We start from the raw sequence: 15,301 nt of genomic DNA on the forward strand, positions 1-15,301 counted from the left end.
GAAAGTCAAATTCGCAACGCAAATAGTTAAATCGCAACGATAATATATAATTCTCAACGCGAATAGGTAAATCGCAACGATAATATATGTAAATCGTAACGCGAATTCTCCAAATTCGCAACTCGAATTTCTCAATACTAATTACCTACATCGGTAATTAGCGTTGCGAAATTCGAGTTGCGATTTGAGAATTACATATTATCGTTGCGAATTTGGAAAATCGCAACGCGAATTTCATTTTGGCAACGCGATTCTCCAAAATCGCAACGCGAATTTCGTTTTCGCAACGCTAATTACCTATATCGGTAATTAGCGTTGCGAAATTCAAGTTGCGAATTTGGAGAATTCGCGTTGCGATTTTGACTTTCGTGTTGCGATTTTGGAACCTGTGTTGCGAAATTGTTGGTCATTTTCGTAAATCCAAAAAAAATTGATTAAAATCGTATATTATAAGACATTTTCGGTTACTGAAGTTATTTTCTCTTATGATAATATATTATCTATAATAAAATATTATAGTAGTAATTATTAATATTGTATCGTAATTTTTATTATGTTGCAGCAGGAATTCGCCTATTTTTGCCTCATGTAAGAACCTCTCATAAATTTGGAGTTGGAGATTAGGTCTTAAAAAAAAATATTACGGTGACTTTTTTAAAAGTTAGGATCTTTTTGTTTCACTGAAAATATTTTTTAGAAAATATTTTTCGTAAAATTAATTATATTTTTTGAAAAATATTTTTTGAAAAACGTTTTACGATGTTTGGAAGATATTGTTTAAACTCTTTTTCCACTAGTGGATGGATTTTTAAAAAAAAATATTTATTACAATTATTAAATACAATAAATAATATTATTTATCATAAAACTTAATATTATTATTTTTAAAATATTAAAATAATTTATTTAGTATTAAAATATTATTTTTATAATTTTATTAATAAAATATTAATATTTTTTATTTTATTGAAATAAAAATATTATAAATTATATTAATTATTTATTAAAGTAATAGTGTTATATTATATTTTAAAAATATTAATTAGTATATTTTAAATATCTTTATTAAAATATTATTAGATTATTATATTAATATTAAATATATAAATAATATTAATCATTATTAATAATTTAATAATATTATTTCTATGAAATTAATAAATAATATAAATTTTATTAATAATTTATTATATATTATTAAAATAAAAATATAATATCTTATATTATTATAATATAATTGGTTATTTTATTATAATATTGACAGGAAAATATTATATTATTATAAATATTAATAAATATTTTTTAATAATTAATATTTTGATTAAAATGATATTAAAATATTTTATTAATATTAAATTCATAAAAATAAAATTATTTTGAATATTTATTCTTTGAAGTGAAAAGTTCAGAAAATAACTTGCAGAAAATCAGACCGTAAGTCATTTTCTAAAAAACACAAGAAATTTCGTTGACTAGGAATATGTTTTACGTTAACTAACTCATTTTTCTTCAACCAAACACAGAAAAAAAAATAATTTTTAAAAAACGTGAAAAAAACTGACCCTTAAATTTTAAAAGATAATCAGGACAACAAAATCACCTGAGATAGGACCATAATCAATCTATTCATAAATTATTACTCTGTCCATTAAATTTAAAATATTATAAAATATATAAAAAAATCTAATTCAGACCATTAAATAAATAATCAATATAATATGTAGACATGTTCCCCCCTACAAAAGATCACCCGAAATTAGGACCATAATCAATCTCATTCATAAATTATTAACTGACAATTTAATTTAAAATATTATCAAATATAAAAAAAACTATCTAATTAAACGAATAAAATAATATTATTAATGTAACATGTTCCTAGATCTTTATCGGGGTCCCATCCCATGTGAGGAAGGTATCCATTCTGTCCATTTTTTTAAGGAATGTATACGATAACTTTAATATACGGATAAAAAAATACGTTATTAAAAATATAAATAATTTTTAATATTTTTAGTAAAATTCTACTTAAAATATTATTTTTTTTTACTGAAAATTTAATATTAGATACCACCTAAAATGTTTAACATTTCCAGTAAAGCGTAACCTAATTTTTGGTAGAAAAAATGACATTTTATGTAGCCTTTACTATAAATATTAAAAAAAAATTAACATTTCCGATAAGATATTTTCTTAATTGTACATTAAAACTACCGTACAACAGAATTATTCCATTTTACTAGTCCGTCATTGAACAAAATTATTACTCTGTCAATTAAATTTAAAATATTATCAAATATAAAAACAATTCTAATTCAGACTATTAAATAAATAATCAATATAATACGTAGACATGTTCCCCTACAAAAGATCACCCGAAATTATGACCATAATCAATCTCATTCATAAATTATTAACTGACAGTTTAATTTAAAATATTATCAAATATAAAAAATAACACTATCTAATTAAACGAATAAGATAATATTATTAATGTAACATGTTCCTAGATCTTTATCGTGGTCTCATCCCATGTGAGGAAGGTATCTATTCTGTCCCATTTTATTAGGAATGTTTAAATTACAGCAGTCTTAATACATCGCTAATAAAATGTACTATTAAAAATGATAATAATTTTTTAATATTTCTGGTAAAACGTTACTTAAAACATTATTTTTCTACTGAAAATTAAATATTGGGCGCTACCTAAATTGTTTAACATTTCCGGTAAAGTGTCACCTAAAACATTATTTTTTCTACCGGAAATGTTAATATTGGACGCTACTTAAAATGTTATTTTTTTTTCTACCAAAAATTAGGTAGTGAAATTAACATTTCCGGTAAAAAAATATTTTAGGTAGCGCTTTATCAGAAATGTTAAAACAATATTAATATTTCCAATAAGATATTTCTTTAACCGTATATTAAGGATATTGTACAAAACTACCACATTTTACTAGTCTGTCGTTAAACAAAATTATAAATTTGGCATATATATAATTAAAGATTTATAGAAGTTAATAAAATAATTGTATTTCACCCAAATGAATCATTAGTATATTAAATACATTTTTGTGTTAATATTTATATTATCTTTCAATGAAGATAATTAGTTTGTCTGTATCTATTATTTATCTAAGTTATTTGATTGTATTTTTAATTTTTTATGATATTTTTTAAATGATTAGTTTGTGTATTTTCATAATATATATTCATCTTATATAATTAATTTAGCTTGATTGTTATAAACTATTTTTATAATTTTAAAAATTTCCTCCTCGTTTTCTTCTAATTATTATTATTATTATTATTATTATTATTATTTTATAACTCATGAAGTATTACTTTTTAAATTTTAAGTAATTAAATTACTTTTTCATAATTTTTCTTGTTATAATTAGAAGGAAGATATCCTACTTAATCGAGAATTGAGGTTAAACGAGTGAGGGGTTGGATCTGAGTTTACCCCTAATTCAATTGTACTTAGGTCTAAGTCTAGGTTTAGATATGCGATTCGGTTTGAATTTGGATTGTGAAAGAGTAAGGCTTATTTCGAATCTGGGCCATACAAAATTAGTGTTTATACTCAATTTTCTTTTATAAAAATAGTGAAAACTTTTAGTTTTTTCTCATACAAATTTGTTTATAATGTTTTTTGTATAAATTTTATTTTAATTTAATTTTTTGTTTCAAAGTTAGTTTTATTACCACTCTTTAAGTTAATATATATTTAGTTTCAAACATAACTATTTTTTTATTAATTTAAGGTGAATACAAGATAGTAATTGTTTAAAGACTCTCAACTATTTGACATTGAACGCTTATACTCCTGCATACATGGTGTTCGAACTCGGGACTTCAAAGAAAAATAACAATTCTTTAACACATAAGATCAGTTAGTCCGTACAAACATAACTATTTTTTAGATATAGTAGGATGCCAATTATTAATTATTAATTTTTTATATTTTATAATTTTATAACTTTTATACTTTTTATAATTTTAAAAAATTTGTTACAATTTGTAATGAATTTATAATTTTATATTATTTTCATGATTTTTTTAACAATTTTAATTTTTAAAACTTTATAAAATAATTATAAATAAAAAATTTTAAGTTATTTTTATAATTTTTTTTATTTTAACATTTTTGTTTTATAATTTTCTACCATTTTTATACATTACGATTTTCCTTTTTTTTCTAATTTCTTGTAAGTTTTAATATAACAACCTTATAAATCGTCATATATTATAATCTGATTGATGGATTTATTGATTAAAGACTAATATTAATCAATTATAACTAAAATTTTTTAATTATGATTTTTAAATTTATAAAGATTTAATTATATTTAAAGTATCCCATGGAATTTTTTAATTTTACATTTTATAAGGTCTTTGTAAACTCCGAAAAACAAATAAACAAACAAACCACACTTCTCGAGTCTCCATAAGAAACGAGTATACATAGGGATGACCATCAGACTTGAATCCGACGAGTTTCGATCTAACCCAATTCGATCGGGTTATTTTTTTAATTTAAATCAGGTTGGTTTTTTTAAATATGATGTTCAGGTTAGGTCGGATTCGGGTTTAAGATAAAAAAAATACTTGATCCGAATCGACCTAAAAAGATAAATTTTTACCTTATATATTTATGAATAATTACAATAATACATCTCTATATATTATTTTTTCAATTAAATCACTATTTTTTTAATAAAAAATATTTTATTATTATTTTAGGTCGCGTCGGGTCAGGTTTGGATTTTATCTAAAAAATCGGGTCGGATGAAAAAAATATATTTTTCATGTCGGGTCAAATCGGATGAACAATATAAAATTTTTGGATCAGATCGGATTGACCGAAATCTGACACATGCTGAGTATACATAGTAACCAATGTGAACATACCTGAGCTTGTGATAAAATATATTTTGAGAGTATTACTACATTAAAAAGTTTAAAACAAAGTTTCATTAATCATTATTATTTTAAATATCATGAGTTATAAACTCCATCATAATCGTTATTCAAAAAAGTTATGAGCTCAGTCAGTTTGATTCCAATTTAATTTAAAGAAATAATATATATTATATGTTAAGTTATTAAAGTCAATGCTTATCTTGAACGCCGACTTTCATGCTTATCCTTACAGGCTACAACCCTCGTTCATACATCATAGTCACCTACATCAAGCATACGTGCCGTCTGCCTTGTTTGAATATAATAAAGTTTTTATTTATTTAAAAGTCTCTTAAAACCAAAAAAGAAATCCTAAATGCATAAAACTTCAATTAAACTCTTCTAAATCAGTAAAAGAAAAGTCGATTAAACTCTTCCGTTATAGTTGATCAACGTTGATCATTAATAAATAAGTAGATGGATAAGATAATGATATATAACTTTTTTTTTGTAAAATTATGACATCATCAAATTTTAAAAATTCAAATTTTTTTAAAATTATCAGATTTTATAAATGATAGAAAAATCATATCGAAATCAACAATTTATAGAATACGTGGTTAAAAAAACTTTTAGTTAAAGCTTTTTTAAGTTACGAGTTTAATACTTATTAGTACTCTAGGAGCAAAATTTTCTTTCTCTCTCCCATAAGTAGAAATTATTCAAAAAATCATAATGAATATAATAATTTTTTTAAAAACAATATTAAAAAAATTGTAAAATTAGAATTATATACTAGTATAAATCAAATAGAAGCTGATTAAAATACCCAAAAAAAATTTATAAGGTACTCAATATCGATAATGAATTTTTAAAAGGTATAATATTTTAGAAAAATCCGATGTTTGATTAGACAATCATTTTGATTTTGATTTTTTTTTGTTGAAGTTGTTTAGTCCAACATTTCATTTTAGGACAAAAAAGTTTATCTATGTATAGAAATCATTATTTAACAAACAATTAATGTTCAAAAATAGGAGGTTTGTACCCTAAAATAAAATAATGAGGATGGAAATGTATAAAAAAGATAAATGTCAAAGTGATTATTTGATCAAATGTTAGAGACTTTTTGCTTTAAAATCAAAATGTTACGAGCTACAATACTTAAAAAAATAATAAGAATAGAATGACCATTATGATAAATATTGTAATTAATTTTGTTATTATATATTTTTAGAAAATAAACGTTGAAATACAAACTCAGGATATTAAACTAATGATTGATACATAAAAATCTCACAAAACACATTAATGAATTGAGTGTTTTGCATGTGTATTAGTTATAATGCGATTAGTTTAATACCCCATGTTTATACTACCTCCAACCAAATGTTACGAGTTTATATTTTTATTCCCATCGTCTCCGTTTCTACACACCACTTTCACTAAATTAGTCATAAAAAAACGAGACGAAGAGTAGGAACCATTCAACAAATCTTAAAGATTAAATATATGGATTGCCACATGAATATCTCTGACTCTTTCACACTGTTCCCCAATATTATAATCATTTAATGCGGTTCATTTGATTATTGTATGTAAAATAATCATACAAAAACTTATATGGTACGATATGATGATTGATTAATAAATATAAAATAATATTAGTTAAAGATAATACGGAAATACTATAAATAAGATAATATTATTAATTAAATATATAAAAATTAAATATTACTTGAATTATTGAAACAAAACATTATGAATGGAGGGAGGAGACAGAGATGCTGTCTGTCTTCATTACGTGGGAGATGTGTTGACCGATTACGTAGAATTCCAAAGCCACGTGAGGTGCTGAAGTTGGAACTTTTCCAAATGTTCTGCCACGTGTCACATCCACGCATATTTGCAGTGGCTAGTCGCCGCTTCTTCGGTCATCACTCATGCTTGCTTGGCTTAGCCTCCAAGAAAAAGAATATTCTCCTGTTATTTATTTATTCACTTAATTACTTACCTACTATTTTTCTGTTTGCTCTGTCAACCACGATTTCAGATATGGTGCATCATAAATTCCCATTAAAAAAATAAAAACCAAATTTAAACATAAAATAAATAAAACTGTATACAAAAATTATTTATTATTTCACTTTAACAATTTAAATAAATTTTAAAAATATAATTTTTATATAAAACATTTTCATTCATCATATTCTAAAATTTAATAAGTACTATATATTAATTTTTATTATATGACTAAAACCATTTTTATATAAAAAAGATAAAAATAAAGACAGTTATGGTATTCACGTGGCATCATTGGATTGGTAGATAAGTGGTGCATAGAATGAGAGATAAAGGACAGTGGTAGATAACAGCTAAAGAGGGAGATAAACCCAAAAGGTGGGTCAATGGTTGATGAAGAGTCGTTTGAGGCCACTTGAGGTAACGTCCAAAGCCAGTGACGGAAGCGATGACATCATCCAAAATTTTCGTCTAAGAGATGGCGGTCTACGACGAAAAGAAAACGGTCGCACCGCTGCTTTAAACCCACGTTTTCAATTTTCCCAGAAACAGCCCGCACGTGTCTCTTTTCCCTATAAAACCTTTCCCCTCACCGGCTCTCCAGTTTCAAACTTCAAAGCTAAAGCTCCGAGCATCAAGAGAAACAACGCAAAGAAGTTAAAAAAAATCAAGTGTTTTTTTCTCTTCTGAAAAGAAGCTCGAAGAAGTTAGTGAAGAACAACGGAAAGAGAAAGAGAGTTATTTTTTTACGTAGAGAATGAGGGGAGAATTGGAGTTGCCACCGGGTTTCAGATTCCATCCTACAGATGACGAGTTGGTGAATCATTATTTGTGTAGGAAATGTGCATCTCAGCCTATTGCTGTCCCAATTATTGCTGAGATCAATCTCTACAAGTTTGATCCATGGCAGCTTCCTGGTATTTTCTTTTTCTTTTTCCTTTCTCCTTGTTACAGAGTTTTGTTTTTGAAATGGGTAATTGGGTTTCGATTCAAATTTTCTCGGGATTCCCTTGATTGAAGTGTTAAGAACATTGGGTATTTCATTTTTTTTGGCGATTTGGAAAAAATGCAGCAACTTTTTGGGGCGATTCTCTGTTTGAAGTTATTTTCCCTGTAAAATTTGGAGAAAAAAATTCATTTTCCAAATTGAAATTGGCTTCTTTTTGTGTTTGGGTTAATTTGAGAATGAGATTAATTACTTATGATTTATATTTGGTTTAGATATGGCGTTGTACGGTGAAAAGGAGTGGTATTTCTTCTCGCCAAGGGACAGAAAATACCCAAACGGAAGTCGGCCGAACCGGGCTGCCGGAACGGGATATTGGAAGGCAACCGGAGCAGACAAGCCTATCGGGAAGCCGAAAACATTGGGCATAAAAAAGGCACTCGTTTTCTACGCTGGCAAAGCCCCACGCGGCGTCAAAACCAACTGGATCATGCACGAATACCGCCTCCCTAATGTTGACAGGTCCGCCGCCGCCGGCAACAAGAACAACAACTTGAGGGTAAAATTCATTAATCTTTTTAACTTTTTACCATGAAAGTTGCCAACTTGGCCAGCCCACAACTTAGCAATTTTATTTGACCAACAGAGTCCATTGAATTCTTAGCTCATTGGTTTGCTTTTTATTGCAGCTTGATGATTGGGTGCTATGTCGGATATACAACAAGAAAGGGAGCATTGAGAAGCATTTCCCAAGTGAACAAAAACTGTCGGGTTACCCTGAAATGGAAGATCAGAAACCCAACATCTTAATGCACGGTCAAAACATGACTGCAATTTCCCAACAACCTTCGTCGATGTCGACAGTGAACGATGAACTCTTACAAACGGATGCTTCGGATTCGGTCCCGAGAAGATTGCATACGGATTCAAGTTCGTCGGGGCAGGTGCCGTCCGCTGAAGTCACGTGGGAGAAAGAGGTCCAGAGTCAACCTAATGACGTCGATTTCGGGTTCAATTACATGGATTTCGGGTTCCAAGATGACCCGTTTGCAAGTCAAGTTCAGTACCAGATGGAGCAGTTGTCACCTTTGCAGGACATGTTCATGTATCTACAGCAGCCATTTTGAACACAGATCCATCCAAATCAAGTTTCTTAGATTTTTATATTGTGTTGGATTTCATGCACACATTTGCATGTGACATTAAATCTTAGGCTTCGGACAACCAATCAAATGTTACTTGTCAAATTCATTCAAAAGGTAGATTTAGGTAGCGGTGAGAGGGACAATGATCCTCATGTGAATAGTTAGTAAGATTGAAGCAAATTCTTCTCTGTAAGATTTGTACAAGGAATAATTATTTTTTTTTCTAGAGAAATATGTTTATATGTAAATCAAATATCATACTGCAATTCAAGGTGGATAATAATTTCTATAAATCTAATAATTTTTATAAGCCTTAAATCTACAAATGGTGTACAATCTATGTTTGTTTTTCTAATTTAGTGTTAACATTTATTTTGTTATAGTTTGGTATTTAACGTTTCTTTCTGTTATTCAAAATGGGTCAAGCCGTGAACGATCGTTAGTTTTCTTCGTTAAATGACACATTTCATAATATGATAATTTTGATTTTTTTAAATATTACAAATATTATTATATTTATAAAAAACTGTATTTCCTTTAAATTATAAAAAAGTCTCAAAATCCCCAAATTCTAACACTAGCATGCCGTCACAGTCCTTTCTGACCACGACCATCACCGCCGACGTAGTTTTTGTCATCATCCTAGTTATAAGTCATTATGGTTGTCGTCGATTGACTGTCAAAATCGTTCGGGGATTGCGATTTTCATCATAGGGTTCACGACTATAAAACGTCAATTTGTCATCGATCGACCGTTAATCAATCACGATTTCATAAGAGTTTTAGTCGCCGAGAGGAGAGGAGGTCGGGTGGAGCTTCATAAATGGCAAAGGGTGGTGGTTGACGTGGGGTTAGGGGGTTGAAATGAAAATTTTCAAAGTTTTGGGGTTATTTCAAAATCTATGTGTTTTTTAAATATATAATTTTTATTTTTTTAATTTTATATAAATTTTTTTAAAATTATCTGATTGTGACACGTGTCACTTAACTGAGAAAATTGAAAGTTTATCACGGCTTGACCCATTTTGAGTAACGGAATAAAACATTAAGTATCAAACTGAAACGAAATAAACGTTAGACATTAAACTGAAACAAAAGCATAAATTGGACACCTTTTTGTATATTTAATCTTTTTATAATTCTTAGTCTAAATCTATGATGGACGTCGAAATTTGACTATGATGCCATTTCTGTTGGAGCAGCCTTAATCTTGACTACCCATATCTGGCGATAAATAAAATTAAACACATTACATTTTAACTAATTAATAAATATAAAATTATATGAATTTGTTACTGTTATTATTATATTCTAAGAATGAGAAAAGAAACTCAAAGAAGAAGCAATATTTTCGAATGCAAGTAAATATTATTGTCCATGGAGTTCTTCAAGCCCCTCCCCCCCAAAACTACTCTGTACTGGTCTTTAATTCAGTCTCAATGTCATCAAATATTAATCACTTACCGACAGAAACGTTAATCAAAAGCGATATACACGAGATTTTAAGATGAATTTATAAATTTACAAGTTCTAATGTTAAAATACAAAGTTTAGAAATTTCAAGAGACAACTGCCTTCGTCATCCTCTTTAATCTATCCCTACTTACAGACATGTCCAAAAGTTAGTTCGAGCTCTCAGCTTTGAGCTTAAATTCTGGAACAAGGACATCAAAATCACTTACAGACCATTCTGCAGTCTCTCTCGTGCGGCTAACATATATTTCGGTGCCAACATTGATTGAAGACCAGACGCGCCTCGCGGGTTTTGTTCCTGGATCCTGCAAAACGTAGCAGCAACATAGTTTTTTTTTTCATCCGTCCAAATTAAACATCAAAGAACAATAATGATATTGAAGAGCATCGCGCAGGAAGCATGTTATCAACTAAAAACCATTGACAATGGTGTCTTTAACTCTCCGAATACTGAAACTGTTATCTGTAATCTTGTGTTACATGTAAGATAATGACCTCGAGAAATCAAAAGGTGAGCCACTTAAATCCTAGATCATGACCAACATCGAAAAAGGGTGATTATGGTACTAATTGTTACACATACAAAAAAAAATCCAGCAATAATACAATCAAACTAAACAAAAGGAGCTTTGATGCAGAAGATATGTGAATACAAAAAAGTATTGTTAGGGGTTAAATGCACTTTTGTCCCTAATATTTTAACGAGGTTTCATTTTGACCCCTTTCCTCTCATTTCAATTCTACTATAGTTCAATCAAAATCAATGAAAGTATTCAAATGTGAGGAGAGCAAAGTGTTTTCCAGCTAAGATTAATGTCTTCATCTTGAAAAGAAATTTCTAACTGCTTAAGGATATATCTGTAACAATTCAAAAATATTCAAGACTTCAAATGCAATCAATATATTGATAATATATTAACTGCTTTGATTGAAGTCAGTATGTGAGTGCTTTAACTGCTTGTTTCATTTTCTTGCAAAAATAACAAGCAAATAGTAGCATTTTTAGATGCAGCATTAAACAATATTTTTGTGGAATTAAAAACAAAAATGAAAACTTTAGATGAATAATGCATGATTTCATCTTATGATTGATACTACATTTTTAGATTTTTCATTTTTCATTTTACAATTTACATTTTCTTTACAACAACATTTGGGAAGCAGGTAGCAAAAACAGTAATCATATGGAGCCTAATTTCACCAAAGATTAAACTAAATTAATTGCAGTGGAAAAACATGATCAGCGTAATCCAACCTTTGGAAATGAAAATCAAATGAACTTTTAGTTGGGGGATTGTGCTTTGCTATCATTAATCCATTAAATAGTGGAAAAGCATGGTAGCCCACAACTAAAGAGAGAAAACTAGGCATAGATGAGACATATAATCAACTTTTTTAACTGATTTCATATATAATGCACTGCAAAAATAACAAAGTACCTGGTAGAAGTATAAACGGCTTGAGAGAGCACCCACATCAAGCTCCCAAGTTCTAGCATCTCCAATCCATCCATCTCCTTGCTTTTTAGGATAGCCATGCACACCCCATTCAGGATGTGGAAGAATTTGTACCAACTCCTGCGATTGTGGGTTACTGTACGGATCACAGATATCATATGGTTTCTCCAGATATTTGGCATTTCCAGGGCTGCAATATAGGTGATATGCAGAATATGGAAACCGACTTGTCTCATTTCGGTGTATTATCTCACCAGTAGGACTAATATGATAAGGTGGGCAGGAAACCAAGTTATCAGGACGGCACCAGCTTGTAGTTGCTGGATTAATTATCATCTCACTGTATCTAGTGACATCTGTCAGAACATCACCATCACATGGTTCTCCATTGTTTTTCCAACAGCTTCCAATGTCTAGTAGATAAATTTGACTGTTGGGTCCTCCTCCACGTTTTACGTCAAGTGTCAGCCTTACCACAAAATTCGGAGATTCAGGCAACTGACAGATCAAAAGTAAGACAAGTAAATCATGTTTCTGAAACAGAAACATAAAGCCATATCAACAGATAATTTTGGCATTAAAATGATGAGACAGCCCCATGGGTAGAAAGTGAAGCAATTAGGATAAATGAAAATGACAAGCTTTTCTATCTCTTGGAAGGTAAAAGATGAGAGGCATCTGCTTTTCTATATTCCATTTCCAAGCGTGAACATTATAACCTAAGTAGAAAACATGGTTAAAAAAACCCATATACAAGTGTCAGTTTTTCCAAGTACAGCAGAAATCAAACCTTTTTCAACATGCCACGCCCATTGTAGTGGTAACCACCATTAAATCCTTTGGTTGCATCTGCACGTAGATATAACATGAGCCAGGGATATTTAGTTGATGTTGACATCCTGTGAGAAAAAATCCAACTCCCTGTGCTAATATTCTTCTTCCATGAGACTGAAAAGAAGGAGTTGTTGCCCACATCTTCAACCAAGTTGGCATCAAGGTCATATGTTCCGCTAAATTCTCCAGTCAAATAAACCTTCTGGTTGCCAAAGGATTCTAATATTGAATAGTTATGGTAAACAACTGGTTGATTCATACATCCCTCACCAAAACATGGAAATTTTCTGTCTGTCACAATTTTACTTACTTTTTGTCCATTCTCTGGACAGAGAGTAGTATTTTTGTCAAAGTTCCCATTTTTAATCATGATCATCCAAAATTGCCAGGGATTTGGGGATTCCTGTACCTCACATAAAGAACCAAGATATAGTTCTTTCTCCTTTGCAAACAGGTCAGGGTCAGCAGAAGACTCAAAGCCCGTTGTAGGAAATTTATCACCAGCTCCTAAGCTGTTGTCAGTGTCATTCACTTTGTGTAGTACTCCGCATTGACTGCCATTATTAACAAGGCCACCACCTAGATGAGCTGATGATCAGAATGGGGCAGTAAGATGTTCATATTCGAAAAGGATATGTGATATTATTCTTTTATAGTTTTACGAGGAACAGATAAAATTTGCAGTTTATGTGAGACATCCGAACCCTTAACGCATTCTTTATTTTCAAAACTTAGCAAGTCAGAAAAAATGATGAAGAAAGGGGCTGGGGAAAATGATAACTAAGGTCAATGATCTGTTGCATTTTAACCGTCAAATCCCCATTTGAAAATAGTCAATAAGAAAGTTGTTTGACATGTTAGATCTTAGAGATAAAGCAATATCCATTACTCGGAATTCAATTATGCACTAATATGATATTCATATAATTCAAGTCCATGGTCAAATTGGCTTTGATTTCTTCAACAATATGATATTGAGAGAGTTGATTAGCCACTAGAATCAAACACTTAGTGGATAAGGTGGATTTGTACTATAATAGTAATTTGTAATGCTAAGCAACTCTATTGCTTTGAAACCGACGATTTTACAATCCTATCAAGTCTCAACAGCAACAGCAGGAGAAAAAAGTTAATCCGATAATGCATTCGCCATTACCAATGTATATTCACTAACCCATTGCTGCTTGCTTATTACATATTAAGATATTCCAGAAACAATTCAAAATTCGTTTGAACAGTTGTTTTCAGATTTCAGTATCAGTGTGCAAGGAAGTAACCTTAATAGCTAAAGGACGCAAACAAGACAAAGATTCGCAGACCATCTAAAAGCTCATTAGGATGAACAAATTAAGTAAAGAGAAGGAGGAAGTACCAGCGCTGGAAGAACAGTAAAGATCAGCACAGTCTGCATAGCGGGGGCTGCCCATGTTAGGAGCTTCAAATCCAACTTCGTTGCAGAAATTCCAAGCTTCCAAACCAACTCTCTGACATTTGGGTTTTTCATTCCAGGGTCCCCTACGGAAGAAACGTAGTCGGTAGGCTCGCCGAGCACTAACAAAGCGGCAGAATTTGAACCAAAAAATTGTTGGAAAACAAGGACGACGAGTACCCAGCAACAGAACCCCATTTTTGGTTTTTTAGCTATTGCGGCTCTGAAATGGTGCGGTTCGTGCTCATTGAGAGAAAAAAGCGAAGAAGGGGATAGGGGCGTTGGCTGCACGTTCCATCTGTAGCGTGGTGGCAGAGGGGAGGGGATGACATTGTTCATAAGTTCATAATTGGGGTTGGATGGAAATGAGATAAGAGAGAAAGCAGTTTGCTTTGCTTTAAAGACAATTCGTTTTCGGACGCTTTCTTTTCTTGCGGTTTTCAGTTTGCCACTTCGCCGCTTATTATTGTGATAGTTATTGTTGAACTCCAAGTCTTTATTTACCAAAGAAAGGGTTAATTGCATCACACATCTTTAAATTATAGCTTTTATTTTAAATCAGTTTCTAAACTTATAAATATTTTAATTTTATTATCAAATTATGACTTTTATTTCAAATTTATCCTCGAACATTTAAATATTTTAAATTCATCCTCAAACTATAACTTAATTCTAAATCAGACCCCAAACTTTTAAACATTCTAATAGCACCCTTGAAATCATTCAAAAAGTTTAAGGATGAAATTAAAATATCAAAAGTTTGATGACTAATATAGAATAAAGATCATAGTTCAGGGATAAATTTTATGGGTCAAATGCTTATTTAAGCCCATAAATAGATCTTTATAACTCACTAATTTATTGTTCTTCGCCCTATGTATCCACTCAGTTGCATTATATAGATGTTTTCTTTAGTATAATCATTCAAAAATATTGTCTTAGCATCTATTTATTAGATCTCACAATCGCAATAAATAAATAAAAACTGTGAATAGACTTCAGTATTATTACATATAAAATAAACCAAATGTGAATAATACAATTTTTTAACCTTTAGCCACAGATATATCCTTATAAGTTTCAACATTTC

General features: G+C 29.8%; 2 protein-coding genes across 2 annotated transcripts; one reads left to right on the forward strand and one right to left on the reverse strand.

Moving 5' to 3' along the window:
- The first annotated feature begins 7,591 nt into the window (after window positions 1-7,591).
- LOC120147679 (NAC domain-containing protein 2-like) lies at window positions 7,592-9,101 on the forward strand. The gene is made up of 3 exons (XM_039160989.1): window positions 7,592-7,844; window positions 8,149-8,432; window positions 8,563-9,101. The coding sequence occupies exons 1-3, from the start codon at window positions 7,685-7,687 to the stop codon at window positions 8,998-9,000; spliced, it is 882 nt and encodes a 293-aa protein (XP_039016920.1). The 5' UTR covers window positions 7,592-7,684; the 3' UTR covers window positions 9,001-9,101.
- A 1,336-nt stretch (window positions 9,102-10,437) lies between these two features.
- Window positions 10,438-14,260, reverse strand: LOC120147678. The gene is made up of 4 exons (XM_039160988.1): window positions 14,155-14,260; window positions 12,739-13,370; window positions 11,931-12,446; window positions 10,438-10,796 (listed from the first exon to the last, which is right to left on the reverse strand). The coding sequence occupies exons 1-4, from the start codon at window positions 14,207-14,209 to the stop codon at window positions 10,641-10,643; spliced, it is 1,359 nt and encodes a 452-aa protein (XP_039016919.1). The 5' UTR covers window positions 14,210-14,260; the 3' UTR covers window positions 10,438-10,640.
- Window positions 14,261-15,301: the final 1,041 nt, after the last annotated feature.

This window comes from Hibiscus syriacus, unplaced genomic scaffold, assembly GCF_006381635.1.
Source record: "Hibiscus syriacus cultivar Baekdansim isolate YM2019G1 unplaced genomic scaffold, ASM638163v2 tig00110940_pilon, whole genome shotgun sequence".
Classification (NCBI taxonomy): Eukaryota; Viridiplantae; Streptophyta; class Magnoliopsida; order Malvales; family Malvaceae; genus Hibiscus; species Hibiscus syriacus.